This window comes from Ceratosolen solmsi, unplaced genomic scaffold (assembly GCF_000503995.2).
Source record: "Ceratosolen solmsi marchali unplaced genomic scaffold, CerSol_1.0 scaffold10, whole genome shotgun sequence".
Lineage (NCBI taxonomy): Eukaryota > Metazoa > Arthropoda > Insecta > Hymenoptera > Agaonidae > Ceratosolen > Ceratosolen solmsi.
In genome coordinates, this window is record NW_011948412.1 from 5,163,137 (window position 1) to 5,187,519 (window position 24,383).

Here is a 24,383-nt window from a genome sequence, read left to right on the forward strand (position 1 = left end):
ATTTCAATTAATTGATATTAATCCAAGCCTGGGCATTGATTAATATTGGCAGATAAGTATTAGTAGATATTAATTCTGTTCATAATATTTAAAATCATTAGTAAAGATATTTTTCCTGTTTTTTTTTCTTCTTTTTAATCTTCTTAAACATAGACGAATTCAATTAATTATTATAAAATACTGTTTGTGGCAAATTTAATTAAATTTAGTTAATTTAAATATATATTGTTCGAAAATGGGGAAGGGAAATAAGATTGGGATTTTATATAATAGTTAGAATAATTTATTAAAATTTTTCATTGATTTTATTTTCAAATAGTAATGATGTGCGCACAGTATTTACATGACGATCAATGTTAATAAATAAAATTCCGTTTACGAAACTGTACTGTGAGGAAAGAAAATGTTTTTTTTGTGTTATCGAGTGATTTTTTTTTTTTTTTTTTTTTTTTTTTTTTTTTTTTATTTCATTACATCAGATTTCTTCTTCTGTAAACTTAGTATTTTTGATTTTTGGAGTAGTGACAATTGTCAATCATTAATTTTGTTTTTATGTTTACGTGTTTACGTGTTCCGATGTAGGACGACGCAGAATTTCTAGTAGTAATATCGGGCTGAAAAAGAGAATTAACAATTATTCAATGAAAATTTATCAGTATTGAAGAAGAAATAAAATTGACATATCCACATTAATCACGATAAACTGCACTGTCTAACATTTTTAATTTACTGTCTTTTTATTTTTACTTATTACTTTTATAGAAAAATTCTGTACTACAAATGAGCATTTAATTTAAATACTCATTATATCCAGAAATTTCATATCATATTAAAAATGCTATTGATACAAATTGGAAGTGTTTTGAAAATTATTATACAATTTATTGTATATTTGAACACTTCGGTATTTATATATGATCAAAAAAAAAAACAAAAAAACAAAAAAAAAACACTGACTTAATCATATACTCATGCCGGATCCATAACAAAAGTACAACATTGAAGAATTTGTTAGTTTAAGTAATTGTAACACATATTCACCAAAGTGTGTACACGGGTAATAAATGCTAAATTCTTTATTATAAATCATATTTTTATAAATGGCAAACTTAATAATTGCAGAAACGTTTTGTGAGATTACATTTTTCACAAACATCAAATACAGGGATTGGCCAAGTTCACAAAAATGAAATATGTATATGATATCATAATGTTTTCTTCTATTTTGAGGTGATAATGAAGAGGAGTGTTTTGAGATTAATTATTTGAGATTACGTCTTAATAAATAGCCAAAAAATATCCACACTGAATAAAACTAATCATTTTTCTATACAATAAACTATATAAAATAATCTATTATTTTGAAAAATTAGTTGTAGTTTATAAGGAGCCGTTTTATTGTGACGAAAAAAAAAAAAAAAAAAAAAAAAAAAAAAAAAAAATTTACCAACCTTTCGAGATTGCAAGTCTCAAAACGTATTTTTAAAATTTCTTGACCCATAAAGAAAAAATAGTGTATTATAAGAGTCTTATGATATTCTAGCAAATTATAAATATTTTTTTTCATCTACACAACTCAAATTAATTTTAAGCTAATTTTTATATAATTGTTTGTCGTAGGGAGTATCCTCAATTTCAGATTTTTTTTCTCTATTTCAATAAAAAAGATTTTTAAATGTAAAAGCATTTCATATTTTGATAATTTTACTTATCAAGTTTACTAATTTATTAATTCTTTAGAGAACGAGTGGATTCTAATTCATATGATAATTGAATCAAAATTGAGATATAAAATTTTTAATTTTGCTTTATATTCATGTATTATTTAAAATTTTGTTTGCAATGAAATTGTTTTTTTCATTTTTTACATTATTCAGATGTATTTTTTTTTAATTCTCTGCTTCTTTAACTACTGAATGTGATATAAATTTTTTTTCTTATAAAAATTTGGAACTTTATTTTATCACTTTAACAGTACATAGAAATGAAATTAAATATTAGTGGGCATTATAATATATAGAAACAAAAATAAATATTTTTCCAGTTGTATGTAAGAAAAATATCATTTAGTTTGGTCGTTTGCTATCGCTTGTCATTGGATTCATTATTAATAGAAACAATTAAAGGCTCGGATTCACAAATAAAGGCAAGATATTGCGATTTACAATGTGAGAATTTTTTGGGGACTTTAAGGACGTGGGCAACCAAAACATTTTAAACAACAAAACACTACTCATGATAGATCACCGCTCACTTCAATTTTCAATGATGATTGTACCAAGGGCTCGTAAAGTGAAAGATTGGAACAGGCTGCGAATAATAGTAATAAGAAGATCCTGCAAAAATATGACAGATTTGCTTTACACGTGATTGCAAAAATGTGGACATTGTCGAGATGTTTTATGTATATTTGCAATTATAAGCTTTAAATATGTAACAATAGATTATTTACTGAATGAGATGTATTATTGCGATAAAGAGTTTGAATTATATTTTCTATTCTTATATAGTTTTTTTTAGTTCCTGATTGTAAAGCTGGTTGAAACAGAATAAGATATTATTTGATTTTTCATTAAATAAATTTGTTTGCCATTTCATTATGGAAATTTAATTTTGAAATCATTTTGTTAGGAAAGTATTGTGCACTTTGACTATAATTATTTTATAATGTAGTTCTAATATTGTGTTAAATCCTAATGTCTGTGTGTAAAAAATGCGTGATATGACAATTTGTGACATTCTAATTACCTTATTTTAATTTTTCTTTGCTAGCAGTACTTTAATATACATATATATATATATATATATATATATTGCTAGTATACTTATTAGTATCAGTTGTGGATATATTGATGTTACTATCAATAATCAGAAATATCATGATAAGGAGAAAATATGATTAGGAAGCGGGAATAACAAAAAAGCCATCTAAAACTAATTATAAAAGTGTGTAACCTAATTTGAAAAAAAGATTCATCGTAATTCTTTAATCATCATAAAAAAAAAAAACGTGAAAAAATCACATCGATAACATCAAAAATCAAAATTAAAAAAATTACATCATGCTGCAAACATTTTCTTATTTTTTTTTCATTTTCTTTTTTTTCTTTTTTCTAAGCGAACGTCAAACAATAGAAGGCGAAAATATTCATGTTATGCAGCTAAGAATTTATTGCACAAAAAAATGTGTCGTAAAAAATTGCTCACTTAAAAATCAGCATTTATTTCAAAAAACAAATTGTCGAGACTTATTGTTCTTGATCTTGTTCTGGAAAAAAGAGCGATCGATGATTTCTCGATATAAACGAGACATAAATATCATTATTCAATACATATATGCATACATTATTATATCATAATGATTTATATTTAATTGTTGATCCTTTAAATTCCATTAATGCTAATTTAACTACAGTCATTAAAGTATTTTAAAGGCATTTGAAGAATTTAAAATTAAATATAAATCATTATGATATAATATTAAAGCAATTAAATCAATTACAATACTCTTAAGAAATAAACAAAAATTTATTGAAAATTTGGTTTTTGGAATTATAATGTAAAAAAAAAAAAAAAAAGAAAAAAATCGATATTAGAACTGATCTTGAGAAATTTTATTTTATAATAAAATATTTTATAACAATGCATTAATTTTAAAAATTATTATTCGATTGAAAAGGTTGTATATATTCAACCTTCATCATACGATCTTTAATCACTAACTGAATAAAAATTGTATTAATTTATATAAAAAATATGTATATGTATTAATATAATGATTGACATTATAAAAATTTATTTTTAATAATGCAAATAGTTTTTAGTTACCGAAGATATCGTTTTTCAGTTGTTTTACATATTGTTATTCATTATGTAAAGAAAAAAAAAAGAATTTTGTTTCGTATAAAATTTATGTACGACGTGAAAGTTTTGTTAGAAGTGATATGAAATTCAATCAATTATCATTTATGTGCCATGTTCACATTAATATGTAGAGTATATATATATATATATATATATATACATATAAAGTGATTAACGTATTGCGAACTCCATAAAATCCAATTTTAATTATGACTAGAGCTGATAGTCTCAGTAGTTTGTATTGCGGACACAGTAGTAAACTATCGTTCATACCTTTTTCTTAAAAAACATTTGACAAGTAATACAGTATTCACGTTAAATAATGTGTCGCATTTATTTTTGCTAGGTAGGTTGCTCATTTATATTAAATTAATTTTAATTCATTTTGTAGAATTAATATAGTTAATCCAGAAAAAAAAAAATTAATATAAAATAATAGTCACGTCGGAGAAATTTCTGGAAATTTAATTTTATCGCATATATATATATATATATATATATTGGAATTAAAATAAATCATTCGTTTATCACAAATAAATTTGCAATTATATTTTTAATAATGTTTAATCATTGTTATGCAAACTAATTATTTTATAAATTGTATATAAATGGGTTGTAAATTATTAGAAAAATTCATCAGACAATTCGTCGATAAAAAAAATTAGTATCTTATAAATTATCTAAAAATTACAAACATAATGATAAAAGGTAAATATTTTGGAATAAAGTGTCTATTAGGCTAATATCATTAGGGAGTAATTTGAATTCCCCATTAATTTGATGAAAAACCCTTTTTCCTATAAGTATTCTATAAGTAGTGTATCGTATGATCTTGTATTTAACGGATTAAAGAAATGCTTTCTGCGATAAAATTGAAAAATTAAATGTAAATTACATGGGCGATTATTATCGTATTGTAAAAAATTTTCATATACCGAGCTCTTTCAACTAAATCGTTGGTACAGTCTTTTAAAAAATCCAGTTACCTCGCTTAAACTGCCCTTAAAAGCCCGACATTTGAAATCTTAATCGCCGCTTGGCTCACGATTACAGTACGACTACGCGAGCCCAATTACTTCGTAAATAAACGAATAATTTATAAAAATGCAAGTAGACTTGATCCTAGAAGGCGCCGATTAACTTATCCTACGGGCATTCGCTGTCTTCTATAAGAACAAATTAAGAAAATCAAAATAACGAAGAAGAATCGATAATACGTACCGAAAGACCTGAGCGGATGTCTGCTCCAAAGATATCTGCGCTTAATCGGGCTCAGGTAGCTGTCCCTCAGGAAGAAGGGCTCCCTCCGTTGAGCGTAGTAAGGGATGTAGGGGGCGAAGCTCGGGTACCATGAAGGATCCCTAGTGAAGGAGCTGATTGGTCTGTAGGGGGAGGGATTGAGTAGGTCTAGGAGGGGTCGAACGCCCGACAGCAGCGACGTTGGAATTCGTGGCAGGAGGTCGGATAGAACGTTGCCTGATGTCAAACCATTTTGATTATTAGTGCTGCTTTACTTTGACCCGTGTTTTAGTTAAAGGCTCGGAATTGCTATTAAATTCTCAGATTTCTCTAACGATTAAATTAGAAATATTTTAGTTTTAACGCTCTTTAGCCGTTCAAACGTATCAATGTCATTAAATCGGAGTATTGTTATGATGCGATAAGTCGTTTTGAAATTTGAGTTGACATAATTTTATTAGAGCTTGGATTATTTATTATATTAACATACTTATTCAAATTAGTTATCATATATATATGAATAATATTATTCAAATCAAATTGAAATTGTTGGATATCAAATTTGCTTCTTAAATTGATTCTCAAATTAAAAAAAAAAAAAAAATGCTTGATCTATATAATTAGTTTGATATTGAAACGATAATTTTATCCATTAATTTTGTATTTCAAACCAATAATAGGGGAAATTTTTACACGTAGTTTAATAGTTTCTTTTTTTTTTTTTTTTAAATTTATTTAAACGAAACAGGGGAACAATAATTCCAACCAAATATTACTCTCAAAGGTATTTTATTCCTATATTTTTGCACTTTATTAATTAAATTGGACTACGATAAATGAAATGTATTGGACTCACCGTGAATATCGAAGACCGGTTTTGAAGACAAAGATAATGGATGAGAGTAACGAGATACTGGGCTATAGTGTGGGTACGTTCTGTCAATGTTACCAAGACGATCCAGATGATCGTTCCATGCCTTGTCTGCATCGAAGGGTCTTGCTGCACTCATAATTCAAAATAGTTTAAATTTCCTTTTCAATCTTTACTTTCAGCTATATAATATTTATTATTATTTTACGTATTAGGTATATAAAGATAAAGGAATGATAAACGAATTAATGAGAGTGAGATGAAGATTTTTCTTTTTTAATAAATTATTCAAAATAATTATTACTTTGCATTGATATTTGAGATTCGTGGTAATTTATTCTTCCGTAATGGATATCGCACAAGTTAAGTGAAGAATTTTCATCAGAAATTCTATATAAATGATTAGTTGGAAGAAACTAACGATGCAAACAATAGATTAATTCTTAAGAGTGTATAATATATATATATATATATATAATATCCATGTAATAAAATATTTATTTGTACAAATACTTATATAAATTCCACGATTTATTTCTCAGTATTTTAAGCCAAAAATTGTCTAATGAAGTCTAATTATTCAAGTTTTATCATGGTAAGAATTGAAATTCTCGAAAATTGCTTTTCTGAAATACCTTTCAATTAATTAGTGAGCGAAAGGTTTTTACGTAAATTTTACAGAATCTGTAATTATATTGTTTAAATAAAAGTAGAAACGTTGATATGCCTTTCAGTAGACGGTTTAATATTGTAAATTTAATATAGTGAAGCGACGAGAGAAGAATTTCTAATCCAGATCACAAGTTTCTTATTCACCCATGTAAAATAAAATAAAATAAAAAAAAAAACAAAAAAAAAAAAACAGTTGCAACAGTTAGAAAATCAAAAAAAATAAAACTTTTTATTGCTTAAGTATACATTTCATAACAAAAAAATCAATTCATTGTCTCTTACGAAGAAAAAAAAAATGAAAACGTCTAGTTGTACACAATTATTACATATCACAAAAATTAAAGTCTCTTAATTGAATATTTGTTATTTACAATAAAGATAATAATTTAAAAGTATTTAACATGCTGAGAGTTTGTTAGATAAAAAAGGGGTACTAAGGTAGGGTGTAACATTGTAACATTGTTTATTATTTTACATTTACTAATAAGATAATGTTATTATATATTACAAGCTTTTCATTTCATATAATTTTTATTAATTCTGTTTAATTATTTTTCAAGACATTACATTGACAAGAACTTCCATTAAAGCTTGTAATAATTATTTCCAACATCATCGTAATTTCTATATTAGAATAGTATCTTTTATTATCACGATATATTGATTTTATAATCTCTTTTAGAGAGAACAAAAAATCATAAGAAAATAGATAAAGCTTTACGAGGTTTTGATCAATTGTTTCCCGTTGAATAAATTCTTATTTAGGTGAACATTTTTTTTGTTTTTGTTTTTTGTTTGTTTTTCGTTTCTTTTGTCATATCGATAGGCCTAGAAAAAGGACACCGAACTGCCACAGAAATAATAAAATCGCACAAAAACACAAAATGAGAGAAAAAAGCTTATACTGACCTTATTAATAAAAATTTTGTTTCGAAGAAAAAAGTGGAGTGAAAAATTGTATACATCTAAAAATCAATATTTTCTATATCTGCGTCATCCGTCAAAATATAATAATACAAAAACATTTGATAACTGCTCCGTAGATAGGCTGTTCGATGAGCTTTGCGGTTTTTATATTTTCTTTGTTAATATGGTAATATTAACAAATATGGTAATGACAAAGAGAGGAGCCCAACTTCTTTTAGATATACACTTTTGTACAAGGTATTTTGTACAAGTTACAAGATATTTTTCAAAAAATTAAAATGTTAAAGTAATAAAAAGACTTCATAATTCACATTGTTCTTATAGTAAATTCTAAAATATATTATGAAATATATATTTCTTCTATTTTAATTGCAATTTCATTATGATTATTAAAATTTACGTATCACATTTTAAAATAAATAACTTAATATTACTATTATAAAGTCTTTTTAAGTTTAGTTTAAGAAATGTTACTGTCAAGTACATTAGATTTATTCATATATATATATATATATTTTTAATGAAATATATATATATATATTTTTATATATATATTTTTAAAATATATTAAATATATATATATAATATAATAATAATAATAATAATAATATATTAAAATATATATATTTTTAATATTTTTATGAATTTTTAATTCTATTGAAATGGAGAACATAAATTACACAGGGTTGACATTAAAATAAAAACTCATGCCATTACTTGAAAAAGACAGAATTTAAAATAAATCTTGTTGAAATTAGATATAATCAATAAAGTTACATTATTTTGGTTGACTAAGAAAATAATAAAAAATTGTTTATATATTACTATTTATATAATAATATTTTAACATTTTTAAATCTCTTGAAATTACTGAAAAAAAAAAAAGAAAAGAAGTTAGTAATAAATTAAGAAGAAGACAAAAATATATGTACATGTGCTTTCAATTTTTCTTTCATTTCATTCTATCATAATATATTATTTATATTAATTGAACATTTATAGTTAGTGAGCTTATGATTCTCAGTTAATAGTGTCTCAGTTGTATTAAAAAATAATATATTTCTCATTTGAGCATGAATCTTTTCTTATAAAATATAAAATTATCTCAGTTTTTATTATACTTGAAGAATTTTTTCTTGTTGCTTCTTTTATATGTTAATTTTATTGATTTTCAATTTAATTTTTTTGTTAGTATTTATCTTATTTACTAATTATTTATGTTATGCGTGTAAGTGATAAATTAAAAAATATTCTAGAAAAACTCAGCACATTACCGGCAAGTCGAAACCTTGAATTCCATGTTTGAAATGAAATAAAAAAAATAATAAGAAGCTTTCATTTTCTAACTTTTTCAAGTATATTTGGCTTTATTTAATTTTTATATGTGATACCAAAATTATTTCATTATAATATTTAATGCATATCTCATTGTAGTATTATTATCTTGTAAGTGTCGTCTTATATCGTCATATATATATATATATATATATATATATATATATATATATATATAATGGCGTATAAAAATTGTTTTATTCGAACAAGTAATAATTGTGTGAATTATAAATAATACAACAAAAAGTCACAAAAGTAGTATATCTGCATAAATAAAAACGTCTCAATGTGTACAGAAAAGTGTCATTTTAAAATGTATTTTCTACGTGAATTATAATAATACGTGTCAATTTGTACGTTTGCAATTACTGTCTTCGTCAGCCACTTCTTCAATCTTCAATGTTTCAATCTCAAAGAATTTAAATTTAGCGAAAGAAATAAGGAATAACGGCGAATTAAATACGAGATGTCATTTCTTTAAGCCGCTGCCATCACCAATGCTGTAAGATTCGAACAATTTTCAGAAAGTCTCATTTATATTTTCCTGTAACATTGATAATATGAAGTTGAAAATTCAACATCAAGAGGATAATGTTTTATTTTGCTACGATGAAAAGAAAAAATTAAACCTTCTTATCTTGGAAAAAAATTAGTGAAATTTTTAGATAAAAGATAGAAAAGATATTGATAAATGAATAATTTATTTTTATTACGAATTATTAAATATAAAAGTGCTTGATAAAAGATTCGATTTATTTTTTAAGTTTATTTTATAAGCATTTTATCATTTTCGTATAACATTCAATGAAAATTCTCTTATAAAAACTAAAGTCTTTGCATAGGGTAACAAAACTGAAACAAAAGCATTATTTCAACTGTTCTTTTTTTGTCTTTATTAATTTAAATTTTTGTATGCAATTTTTAAATACAGTATGACTAGATCATTTAGTAATTTTAAGAAAATTTACAATTAAGGGATTGATGTGACTTTGAAATCGTTTGTAAAATTATATTAATCGAATATTGCACACAACGACACTATTACAAGGGATTTTATAAGTTAATTTCCAATATCGGGAAATGATATTAATTCATAATATAAAAATGCTTTCACATCATTGGAAATTAAAATTTATTTTCACCTCGAAAAAAAAAGAAAAAAGAAATGGGAATATCGAGATTCGAATGCAACATTTAAAGATTGGTCAGATCGTCAAACACATAATTAGTAATTAACAAGACTCTTAAGGATATAAAGACGTTGGACGAATGGCCCAGGCAAAATTCTATCACCAAGGATGAGTTTGCGATGGATCGGCTCTGGTGTAAGGTCGTTCACTTTACCGAGATGATTGACTAAAGTCCATTGCGAGGGTGGGATGCCTGAAAATACAAAAATGGTAGACCACAATGGACGCATGTAGACAATGTAGACGAGATAATTAACTTTTAGAAAGAAGAGATCCTGCGGATGTTTTTTGATTATTGGCAAAGCGTTTAGCGCTTGGGCTGAAGTTGAACAGGTGAATTATGCTTAGAAACATATTATAAAAATGAAATTTATCTTGGAAATTGGAATAAATTTACAGAAGCTTATAATGTACAGTGAATATAATTGAAAAAAAAATGAAGAAAAATGCTAAAACAAACAAACGATCAAAAAAAAAAAAAAAAAAAAAAAAAAAAAATTTTTTAATTTGAGCAGTTGACTCTAAATACACCTGTTGTCTGATTGTTCATTTACTCAGCGAAAATTGAATAATTGAGGGCAACGAATAGGACCGAATATTGGAAATGAATAAACTCATATATCTGGAAAAATCAATTTAACAGAAGCGAGAAATTTCTATGGATTCTCAAGTAAGAATACATCAATTGCAGACTTTCTGAATATTATTAAGACTTGTACAGATGCATGCGGATGGCAACGATGGAAAGAGTTTGATGAAAATGATCCTCTCAACGTTGAAAGCTTTCCTCATCATTAATGTATTCATTCGTTAAATTTGCAAATCAATTAAGAGACTTGAGGCAATTCTGTAATTTTTAAATTTATTTTATTCCCCGAAGTACATTATAAATATTGAATTAATAATCGTAAGTAAAAGTGTTCAACTTAAATTGTTTATTTCTATTTTCCAAATAGTGCAAATTTTCTCAAATTAAATAGAAATTTATTTAAAAATTATATATATAGTAAATATTCGAAAGGGAAGTATTAAAATTGTTTTTGTATGACTGATCGAGATTTTTTGTGTTGTAGAAGATTGTGCTGAATTCTTTTATATTTTTACAGTTTACTCTCTCTCTCTCTCTCTCTCTCTCTCTCTCTCTCTCTCTCTCTCTCTCTCTTTAATGTGTTTTAATATAAGACGTCGAATTAAACTAGCTTGTTAATTAAATTAAATTATTTAATACTAGTTTCAACTATATAATATGTAAAATAAAAATAAAATAAAAATGTAAAACTAAAAATAAATGAAAAAAATGCTTATTTTACCTTTGTTTATAGCTCACTTTATTTCTTTTCAAAGGTGTTTCTAAAAGGTTTCTCCAATTATTTTCAAGGCATATTTTTTTCTTCTTTAATTTGTACATTTCAATAACATGTGATATGGTACATGATTTCGTATATTTAAAATTATATCGTTGTTACGTTATTTAAATGATTAGACCAATAGGTATTCGTGTGTGCAATGTGCATTGATTGTATTCCTTTGTGATTATTTTATATATATGTATACGCACACACATGTACATATACATATACATATACATATACATATGCATATACATATATATGTATATATATATATACACACACACACACACACACACACACACACACACACATATATATATATATATATATATATATACACACATAAATATATACGTATATATTGTGTACTGATTTTAAGTAAGGTCAAAGATTTATACATGATAATGGGAAATAAGTTACAAATTTGTAATTAGTGACATTTTACACAAATCGACGTGATATGCACAACATGATTTTTATTCTTTATTAAATATAAAAAGTACTAGTAATGGTATGAATATTTTAGTTTCTTTAAATAATAATGTTTCATCACTTAATAAATACATATTGTGTAAACAGTAATTGTAAAAACCATAACTAATATTTTTATCTCGATACAAGTAGAAAAAGGGCTTTGAAAACAAAACAGAGATAATTCAAATGGAAAATTATGGATAAAGTAAATTTCTCTAAAAATACGGCTTTGAGAAATATTTCTGTTCTCTCCTCTTACTTTTTCTCTCTTTGTAAATAAATTTTTATTACTTGCCTCGTAAGATATTTTGATATTTAAGTTGCTACTCATGCTCTGTAATCAATTCCCTTATCTCTTTTATATTCTGATAAATTATAAACGTATAAGAAGTGTTGGGTGTTTAAGAAAAGATCAGTGTTTCCAACTCCTGATCGCAAGCTATATTAAATAGTTTTTTGTTATGGCTATGTAAATGTTAGCAATAGATCTTTTCAGTGCTTATAACAAAAATTTCAATATTAAATTATTGTTAGGTTAAATTATGAAAATAATTGTTTGAACTTTTCTTAGTCTTTTGATTAGGAGTTGAAAGTAGCTGTCGAGGTTACATAAATATGAACTTAACGTCTATAATAAATAGATGCATGATGTTTGACTTTTAAAATATTAGAATTAAAAATAAAATTTAAAAATTATAAGTAATTTGCATATGGGCGACAAAACATATTTTCAGTGGACTGGTTAAATTAATGGTATTCATGGTGGATGTTACAAACCTTGGAGTCGATCGCAAAGAAAGATAGACAGACGCGACAAACAGACACGCACAAGCGCGCACGCACGAACACACACACACACAAGGACACACACGCACGCACGCACGCACACACACACACACAAACACACGCGCGCGCGCGCGCAAGCACTCAAACACAAACATATTTACGATGTGATGACACGTATATTATATGTACGTAATTTTTTAATTCATCTGATCCATTATTCAATTATTAACGATTAAAAATTGTCCCATATGTTATCCGCTTTTTAAAATTTTTCTACTAGTGCTTTATAACATAATGATCGAATCGAATATGCAATAATAATTATATATATATATATATAATTAAATAATAATCGTAGCAAATAATTAATTAATATTAATAGTAATAATAATGAAATAATAATAGTAATAATAATTAATTGTATATTGCTCTAGTCGTTTTTTTGTGCTCACTTATCGCGGGAATCTCGAAATATGTATATATATATATATATATATATAATTATATTACGATTTTCATGCTCTATGAACGTTCGCTTTCATACTCTTCGCGTTCAAAAAAACTCACGATTTCTTTTAAATTGTTTAATGACGCCGAAGGGATGCTTAGAAGTACGTACCGGGGACGAAGCGTTCGATTGGTTTGTATTGGTGGGGGTAGATCTGCCTTGGCGTATATCCGTAGATTTCGCGGTGCATTGGCAGGTACCTATGACAAATGAATTGTTCACGTAATTATGAATTAGTCGCGATTCTCATTATCGAGAAAGTTTCGAGAATTATGAAATTTTAATGCAACGAATTTTCTTAGATATTAGTCCAAGTTCGTCGTTACTTTGCATTTATAGGAAATTAAATTTCATTTCAAGGACATTTCAAGCTAAGGCAAATTAATGTCCGATAAAATTTGGGTCATTATAAAGTGGGGGCTTAGCGAATTAATTACGTTTACTTTGCAAACTTATGCTTAATAATATCGATAACGCTTTCTTAGATTTCAAAACTTGAAAGCCCTCTGTCGTTCAAAAACGTAAACAAAGTAAAAATTTAATTAACTGATTATTTTGTTGATTATTTTGTTGAGAATACTCTGTACGTAATATATACTTTATACATAATACTTTTTTATGAATAAATTTACCTGTATCCAGGGGAGTGAATGCGCTCAGCAGCATGAGATGGATCATCGTAGATGGACTTTCCAAAAGGATTCCATGAGGTGTGTAAATCTGGATAATCCGTTCGGAAAATACTGCGAGGTTTATGAACGTAATCGGGTGCTCTCATATCATCGGTGCCTGGCAAATACGTCAATTATGAATATGAAGATTTATGTAATTTTGTATTTATGGAAAGTATGGAAATTTTGGAAAATATTTTAATATTATATTAATTAAAGGCTTTAATTCAGCATTGATTAACTTATGAATTATCCGATACAATATCGGTCAATAAATTTATCATTATCATTTAGCCGAATACGCTTACTAAATAACAATAACAATGCAATTAATGATATCGTATGTATTAAATGAAATAACCAATTGTAATTACAAGTAGCATCACAAGCACAAGGTAACGATAATCGTTAATTCTATGCTATACTACTATGCTTCATTAACAATTGGCCTGAATTTCCAAACTCGTATTCATAAGATAAACATTAACAATATAAATGCTCAAATACCTTTAAGAGCACGAACGTAGCTTTGCCAAAACTTTGCTTTTTTTGTAATCGGTTCGTTACGTCCGATCATTTCGAGGTTGCTTCTGAATCGTGCATCCATCTTGCCGCTTTATTGAACTGCTACTATGTTCGTTCGCTGAAAATGAAAATGGAAAGTTGTTGCATAAGCTGCTCTTTGTGGAAGGAGAATTTTTTTCCTCAAATTTATAATTTACATTGGAACTTCATGTTATGCATTTATTTATGTCATACGAGATTTTTTTTTTTTTTTTTTTTTTTGTTGTTGTTGTTCGTCTAGGCTGACTAAATCTTACGTCGACTACTGTCTCTGCGTACGACTGAAACTGCGCCTATTAATTACTCGCTCTTGATTTTCCTTAAATTAATTACTTATTCTTCCTTAGCTCTCTGTAATAAGCATTGCGTCCAAGTCATTTGCGCCTTATTCTATTAAGTAGAGTTAGTTAAATTTTGCAAATCCTACAGAGCCTGCTTTCCTTCCCCTATTGTTTCGTTACCGAATTTATATGTTTAGATAAATCCGCGTGTTGTATTCATAATAAATCATATTGTGTCTGACGATAAAGCAACAATAATGCGATAGATATTTATAAATATGTTTCATGTTAATAGAAGACAATTAATAGGCTCGAGATGATCGAGATGATCGAGCGATTGGCATTATTTTAATGCTTTTTTTACTTTATTCGCCTATTGATGTTCATTTGATGAGCAATTTTTCGCTTAATAACATAAATAAGTTGAAAAAATTTTTCCAAATTAAACGTTTAGGAATGAAAAGTTCAATGTACTTTTTGACTGTACATTTTATATTTATATATTTCTATCATATTGGTTAAATAATTTTTCAATAAATATTTTATAAAAAAAAAAAAAATAAATGAAAGAAAATTTACTTTTGCCTGAATCTAATAAGTTTTTTTAGTTAAAAATATTTGAAATCTTAGTTAGCTTATCTTGGTAAATTGTTTATTAAAGCTATTATAAATATTTATTGGAAATATATATAATCGATAAAGTTGACGGAATTTTATTCAATTGGGTTAAGCTTTACTTAGTAACTCTCTATTTCACGTCGGTTGAGCTAATATGCTAGGTCGTAGCTTCCTATCTCTTGTTTTCCAAAATAACATTCCAAGTCGTTATGTATATTAATACATTTTCGAACATCTTAAATATACATTAGCGTTTGAATTATTATTCCTTTGCGCCTTGTGCTACCTTATTATGAAACATTATTTGACAGATCATGGAATTACATTGAAATTTATGGAAATGTGTCGAACATTATCAGTATTAGGAATAGTTTGAAGGTCCCGCGCACCTATTATGAGAAAACTCGGTAATCGGGGTTAGATTATTCTGAGCCTAATTCACAGGTTAATATTGCGAACTTAATAAAAGAAACCCCCATAGATTTTATGTCTTTTCCTTTTCTATAATTTTTTTTGGATGCGTCAAGGTGAAGTATTCGTCTGAAGGTGAAGATAAGTTGCTACTTCCCGTTCATATTTATTAATATCACAGGCATTGGTTATGTTATAATTTAAACAATGATTTATCTTATTTTTTAAATTCATGATTGAAATAGAATTTTATTGCTCACTCGACAGTTAGATTCAGAAGGACATTATAAAAAAATTTATAGCTGATATTTTAAAAGCGTTTCTTATTGTGGGTTATTGAAATTTTTACTTAATTGGAACATATATATATATATATATATATATATATATATATATAATATTAGTATAATATTATAATATTAGTCAAAGGTGACACACAAACACACAAACAATGACATAAGTCACGGATGCATATGCATGAATATAAATAAATGTGTATGTGTGCGCGCGCGTGTGTGTATAAATATATAATAGTTACACCATGTCATAGTCAAATATAAGTGTAAAATATTAAATTCTATAAATAAATTTGATTGTTCTAGTGGCACGTGGTGGAATTTTAATCTATTAAGAAGAAAATTGATGATACGGAAATACCGAGATGCCTTATAAAATGGTTAATTTGAAGATGAGATAACGATTCGGTTAAAAATTCGTATTAATTAATGCTAGTTTCTTAATTTGGATGTTTTCCAATATTTTCAATATATTTTAGCAGATTCAACTCAAATAAAGTAAATGTATTTATTTGAACAGCTTAACGACAAACAATATTTAGTTTAAAGCATATTTATTCGACTTATTATTTTTTAACTTATTTTTGATAATATTCATAATGAAATCTAAAATAATTATGAATTTTTAATACTGTTGATTGGGACTTAATCAAGTTAATTTTGTTTAGGGATTGTAGAAGAACAATAAAATATTAACGTTATACGTTAGCATTTATTTGAATTGTGTTGTAATTGATAAAATAGTAATGAAATAGTTATCTGTTGAACAAATCTTGATCGATCGAATTAATTATAATTTTTTGAGTTAATTATTTTTATAAAATTCAGGATATACTTTTAAGAAAATTTGTTAATTCTTTGTAAAATATTACGATTGTTTTAAAATGATTAAAATAACGATATTAAATGTGAGAAATTATGAATTAAATTTTTTTTTTCAATACTAGAAAGGCTGTTAATTATATTTACAAATTTATTTAAGGCAAGGAAAAAAAATGCTATTTATAATTTAATAAATAGTTACAAAACAGTCACTAAATAATTACTAAATAGTTTATCATAAAAATGATCGTAAGTACAATAAAGATTCTTAGAGATTAAAAATAGTGTGATTTATTCGTGTTCTAAATTTAGAATTTATAGAGTCTGTATTGATATTTTTATAATGGAATAATAGGTTGATTCGTTGTATTTAAGAAAAATAATAAAATAGATTTAGGATAAATAGGTGGATAGATGGAAAAACAGAGTCATAGATAATGTGTGTGTGTGTGTGTGTGTGTGTGTGTGTGCGCGCGTGCGCGCGCATGATAAAAAGAGAGAGAGAGAGAGAGAGAGAGAGAACGATAAATAAATATTTACAATTGCTATTAATTAATAATCGCGATTAGTGTACAACTATTTTCTAATGTCAAGATATCAAAAATAATTATATCATTTAAACAATGAGCGTTGATACATTTTCAATGTAAAATAGTTAATATTTATCAATGGAAAAGTAAAGATTTTTATTATGTGAATTGCTTAGATGAATCTTATCATGAATCAAAATGAATTGTAAACAGAAGCAATTCTTATTATTAACTTTCATGCATATGTATTTACTGAATTTGATTCAATTTAATGAAAATGGGAAGCATTTTTAATTATAGTTTAAATAACTTTTCAATTTAATTAGGATAAAAATAAATGAATGTAAAAACCCGCAGCTATTGAAATTAAAATTGAAATAATATTTGAAATTAACATCTCTCTTATTTCCGTAGATGTTGATCGATTAAAGATTTATCGATCATTCAATAATTCATTCCATTCATCCCTTATATTTTTGAATGTAGGCTTGAAAATTTTGAAATAAATCAAGGATTAATGCAATAAACTAAATATCATTTGCAATCATACGACAGAATATAAATGAGCGATATTTTGATAAAGCGAGATGAATGTTGATAAAAAAAAGCTTGATATTATTTAATTTATTATTAACTTCATATTAAAGCTTGATAAATGCTTATTATAATCGCCAAGTGTAAATGTGATTTTTCATGCGAAATACAATGTTTAAAAATAAAGAAAATTTTTAATAACTTGACTTTAAGAGCACAAGTTGGCCGCCAAAAGTTTGTCAGTCACGGTATTGTGTAGATGTGGAAAAAGTCCATTTAATTCGTAGCCCCGCCGATTCCGAATACTCGGACCGTCATGTTTATTTTTAAAATGAAATTGCTTGCAAGGGCAGCTGCAAAATGCAAATATTTAGAAGTGTGAATCATACATAAAATATAAAGCTCACAACCAGTTGAATGATCGTGAAAATGCCCGTGTCGCGGCCTGCAAAACTAAATGACATAGTGCCAAAAGACTTCACGCGTGCATTGTATTAAGCTCCACGTCCTCTTTTTTTTTAATTGGGTCACTGTCGCGGCCCCTTGGGCTGCTAATAATTGGGGACGCATTCTCTATCATTCTTCTCTACCATGACATTTATTGCACAAATTCATGTATATATATATATATATATATATATATATATATATATATATGTCACAGATTTAGAAAGGATTATCGCAATATGTATTGTTTATCTTTTATATTGATGGAAATAACCGTTTAAACTTCTATTTATCCTTAAGCTTGAATTTCATTTTTATCTCTCGTTAATAATTAGTATTAGCAGTAGTACTAGTAGTAGTAGTAAGAAAAACTTTAATCGCTAATTTTCCCAATAATTATTACCAATTCTTATCGAAAAAAAAAAGAAAAGAAATGCTAGCGATTGAAGACTGTTTGTCGCAATTTTCGTTGAATAAATAAAATTATTTGATATTTATAATTAATTGTCGGGAGTTTTAGTTAAACGAACTCATCCTCGTGTACTTTTAATTTATGATATTTCGCTGTCCAAGCGCTATTATTAAAAGAAAATTTTTTTCCAGAAGGTTATGAATTAATAGATTTATTATTAGAAAGTTTAAAATGTATTAAAAGAAAGCTATGGGTTGAATGAAACTACTTTTTTTTAAAGATCCGTCAAGGTGAGATTTAGTGGGCGAAAACCAGGCACAAGAAGATGTTTCATACGACTTCAATAATCTAGATGATTCCTAAGAATAGGTATGGGCTAACCATCCAAATCATTCAGGGCAACGATCCAAGAAAAATGAAAGCTCACTCGTAGGTGGTTTCACTTATCGACTTATTAAGGTCGGCCGCATGATTATTTCACATTTATCTCTTCAAACAATGATAAGTAATAACTTTACGTTCAAAGACATAAAATATTTAACGACTAATGTTAAATTTCGATCTTTCATTGATCTAATTCTTCAAATATACGGCATAATGAAATTTTACGAAAAATTATTTGCTTCTTTTTTAATATTAACGCGTTAGTTTTACAAGGTAAAAAATTTCCTCTATATTACGGATAAATGTATAATTGTAATTATAGTCTATTATTATTATTATTATTATTATTATTATTTGAATTATTATTATTGGCATTATTATTATTATTATTATTATTATTATTATTATTATTATTATTATTATTTGAATTATGCTAATATCTAACGCAAGTTCGTGTTATATTAAAGATTGCGAATTGTAATGAATCTTTAAATGCGAGTAAAAATATTTATTACACGATTAGTTAATATTTAGGACAACAAGTTTTCCTTTAAGAATTCTGTGATTACTTATACGAATTAGCACCTTATGAACTGGAAAATTCATTTATTTATTAATGGACCATACTAATCTATAAAATTTTGCACTTGTAGCTTATGACAATAACTTTCGCTTGTGCATTTGTCGAAAAACAAATGAGTTCTGTCAAGGAGAAAGCAGGAATCTTTACCGACTTATTAATAGCCATTGTTAATTGAACTTCGAAAAGATGACTGAGTGGGTAATTGAGTCGCTTGAAAGAGTGGAATTAATCGATGAGTGACATTTCGCACAAGCTATTTTGGCAAGAATTCGCGCGAAGTTTGTGAAGTTCTCATTCAACGCTCAGAGTACAATTTGGCCCACCCCAGAGGCTCATTGCAAAATTTTTTTAACGACCGCACTCGGCGGTTCTCGAAATGTCGAACATTATCGTTTGAATTTCTTCAAGTTAATATCTATTTTCATAGCTTTTTATGTCCTATGAACGAGCGACTAATAAATATCAAAACAATTTTCTATTACAATCATATACCATTGAAATGGAATTCCAATGGAAAAACAAGTAGCACTTTATTTCAATGACAAATTCATTATGCAAGATATTACTTGACAAATTACGTGCATGCAACTAATATTTCATTTAATAATCGAGCAACGTTTTTTCATATTTTATACAAATGTTTTATATTAATGTCGATCTATGTAATATTATTTATGCATCTAAAGTTTGTAATTTCACTGAATTGATAATTATAGAAAAAATTATTTTGCAACGCTTGGTTTTACTATTTATTTATCTCGTTTTTCATTTAAGTAGCAGCAGCGGCGTAGACGGCGGCGGCGGCGGCGGCGGTGGCGGCGGCGGCAGTAGCAGCATCAACAGTAACAGCAATAGAAAAAAATATTGGCTCTTTGTATAATATATTTAAACGAGAGTATGTGAAGTCTTTACGACGTATAAAGATGAAACTTTATGCCGTCAGTTTCACTTCACATGCTATAAATTCACCGATAAAAGTAATTTTAACATAGTCACACATCGTAATAAGCAATAATTAACATTATTTAATAATACCATTCTATTGCTGCAAGATTTTCAGACTAAGATAATATATATTTGAAATGTACCCGTGTACATACAGGAATGGATATTTTACACAGTGCCTAACTAGAACAAAATTCCTGATTTAATCGAGGACAGGCTTTACTTAGTTTCAGATCAAAATTTCACTTAGACTATAATTAAATACTCTTTCTCGGCTTTACACGTTATTGCGGATATATTGAAGAACGTTCGATCACTTATCCGTGTATTCCGAATGTATTATTTTACCGTTTCGTGCATCGTTTCGTGCATTACGTTATGTAATTTAATTTATATTATTTAACATGGTGAAAGTAGTATTTAATTTGCTTTATGAAATTATTTATACCTGTGCTCTCCTTTATCTTCTTCTTCTTCTTCTTCTTTTTTTGTTTTTTTTTTGTTTTTTTTTTTGGTTTTTATACATTTAATTGCTCATCGGTACAATTAATAATGATTGAAATATTTTATGATTATAAGGTCAAAATTTAAGTTCAATAGTGACGTTTATTTATAACATACTTTACTCAAACGTCTTTGCTTAATTTATAATTGCGTATAGTATATTATTTGCACAAACTGTTATAATATATGTATAGGCATACCTCATTGAGCAAGAGTATTTGAAAAATTGAAAGTATCATTCCTTTTGATATATATATATATATATATATATATATATATAAGTCTAACGATATGCGAGAAATCGGCTTAAAATTTTAAAAATACCACGGCTTTTTCGTTTCTTTTTTTAAATAGTTAAATCGATTTTTTTTTTTTTTTTTTTTTTTTTTTTTTTTTTTAAAAAACCACGACTCAACGTTCTAACGTCGAAATATCGATTGTCGAGTTAAAGTAATTTACTTGCATATCAAAAGCGACTTTAAAAATTGAATATCGAATCGCAATGGCAGTGATAACGGCCAAAGGTATTCATTAGACAATTGGACGATAAAAGGAAATTGAAAAGTACGAAAAAGCATAATAAGAAGCGGTCAGCGGTGAGTAGCAACGGCAAGCTCACCAAAGCTTTGGGACGGACGGTCGGGCTTTTCCTCAGTCCCTTTCCAATGGTAAAAGACAAACGGCCGGGCAGCGCCTCACACGCACAAGCACACAAGCACGAATAGCGACGGATAAAAGAGGCGGCGAACTGTCGCACGGGACTGTCTATCTACCATCCCCCCGGAGGCGGCCGATCCGACAAGATTTTCTCCCGTCTATTTTCGGACGATGCGGCGCTTTAAGCTCCCGCCGGATTACGGCCGCGCCCGCTACGTTGCATAATAGCCCCACGCGTACACAGCCCGGAGAAATCGATGCCAATTATTATAAACAAAGTCTCGTCTGATTGGTGCGGACGAGCGCGAGGCGGCACTACGTGCCCGAGCCACTTTGCGCTCCTACGACACACGCATCGGCTGTCTTTTATTTTCCTACGCGACTTCAATTACCGACATTAGCTTGCTCATTTTCCTTCTGCGTTTGCATTTCTCATGTCGACAAACTAGCCGTCTGTTTACGATCGACGAATGCCATAAACAATCGCTTTTTACGTTCCACGTCTCAATCGACTTTTTCGAGTTAATGGCATTTTAATTCTAGGAAAAATTTTATTAAAAAATTTCGAGCCAAGTGATTCATTAATACCTATTTCTATAAATATTATACTCTTTCTAATTGAGTTTTTAGTTTCGGTTAATAATAGCTTCAATTTACATCATAAGAATGATTTACATCATTCACTGTGTTTCCATTATTAACGAAAAATCGCGAAAATATATTTTACAACTAGAATGCTCAATTTCAATTTTAATTTCATAATGCCCAATCAAATTTTTTATTATTTCTCTATAATTAAGATTTTCTTATATAACATATGCATATGCATATTTATATATATATATATATATATATATCAAAGAAATATTAGAAAAATATTTGTCGTATTCAATAATAAGATTAAACTATAATGAATTAAATATAAGCAAATGAATATATTGACAATAAGCCAAATGAAGTAGTGTTAATGATTTTTCAAAGAAAAATTATATCTAATACTAATTTTTGATCAATAGTAATGATGATTTTCTTTAAGCAAAGCCAATTATCTATTTATAGCTATCGAACAGAAGGTAAACAAGCCAATGTCATCGTACGTTTGAATTGGTAAATAATAATTCTAATGGTAAATACAAATACAAATGGTAAATAAAAATGGCGTTTATAAAACAATACATTATATGCAAGTGAATTATTATCATTATTATTATTATTATTATTATTATTATTATTATTATTATTATTATTATTATTATTATTATTATTATTATTATTATTATTATTAATGATTTTTCGAGCCTACTGCATGAAGCAAATTTGTTGTCGATTGCAATAATCATTTATTCTCTCTGATGCGAATAACGATGATTAAAACATAGGAGTGAAATAGTTTTATATATGGAGGTTAATAGGTTGGGTTAGTAATTTATTGGCAACAAACAAAAGTCATACGTTTATGTTATAATTATTATAATTCTCTTATGAATACAGTTGTGTTAAATGCATGTCACGTGTTGATAATGACATGCTCAAAATGCTTGTCCGGGTCTGTAGACGCAATAAGTACAAGGCATTAATAGAGCTTAATAATATGAAAGTAATGGACAATAAGCTCATTAGATTGTATTTAATTATTATATTTCACGCAGAGGAAATCTCCTATCTCTTTTTGATAATGTTGAAATTGGTTGTGCGTCCATTGGTCTTCTCAGTCTGACCACTACCCGGTATTTTCTACTTGTCGTCGCACTTTCAGTCGATGTCACGCACTTTTTTTTTTGCATTCGCGCACATCTGTCGTACTTAGTTTATTTATCTAATAATCGTTCAAGCTTCCATGTATGATCTTGCTTGACTGGCCGTGCTTACTCAAAACTATTCACTTTGATTTTGGACAAATTCCTTTTTCCTTCCTCTTTTTCAATGACAAGCGAATGAAATGCCAGATAATTAATATATACATATGATACGCACTTACGTACGTACTTACGCACGTACCTATGAACTTATGTATACGTACGTGTACGTACATAAGAATTCATGTACACGTATGTACGCACGTGTGCGTACATAAGAATTCATGTACACGTATGTACGCACGTGTGCGTATGCACGCGTGTTTGTATCTATGTGTGTATGTAGGGTGTGTGTATGACCGTTTGTGTGAAATCAAGGGCTATGTTTATGTATATTTGTCCGAGCGTGTGTGTGCGCGCGCATACGTATATAACGTTCTACGTATATGTTGAAGTTATGAAGTTATGGGTCGACAATATCCGAAGCCTTGTAAATTTACCTATGTGTTCGGTTGACCGTTCGGTTCGAAGTTTGGAGCTTAGACTGAGCTCTGTCCGCCAAAAGTGCAAACTAGTATAGAGCCTGACCGGGAGTGATGCGACAGTGGCGCCACCTACGGGCAATCATAATTTGGCAATCCCACAACCCGAGACATTTATGGCAACCCCCGCTACTCGGCTCATCACCACTCTCATGCCATTTCTTTTTT

General features: G+C 27.6%; 1 protein-coding gene across 5 annotated transcripts; it reads right to left on the reverse strand.

Moving 5' to 3' along the window:
- Positions 1–327: 327 nt before the first annotated feature.
- On the reverse strand, positions 328–24,267 carry Mf (myofilin). Of its 5 annotated transcripts, none has more exons than XM_011506997.1 (8): positions 24,174–24,267; positions 14,397–14,532; positions 13,851–14,007; positions 13,330–13,418; positions 5,960–6,103; positions 5,086–5,340; positions 2,255–2,336; positions 328–614 (listed from the first exon to the last, which is right to left on the reverse strand). In XM_011506997.1, the coding sequence occupies exons 2-7, from the start codon at positions 14,494–14,496 to the stop codon at positions 2,263–2,265; spliced, it is 819 nt and encodes a 272-aa protein (XP_011505299.1). In that variant the 5' UTR covers positions 14,497–14,532; positions 24,174–24,267; the 3' UTR covers positions 328–614; positions 2,255–2,262. The 5 variants fall into 5 exon arrangements, with proteins under 5 accessions (XP_011505299.1, XP_011505317.1, XP_011505308.1 ...); XM_011507015.1 differs by lacking the exon at positions 2,255–2,336 and adding an exon at positions 3,208–3,268; XM_011507006.1 differs by lacking the exon at positions 24,174–24,267 and adding an exon at positions 21,840–21,943.
- Positions 24,268–24,383: the final 116 nt, after the last annotated feature.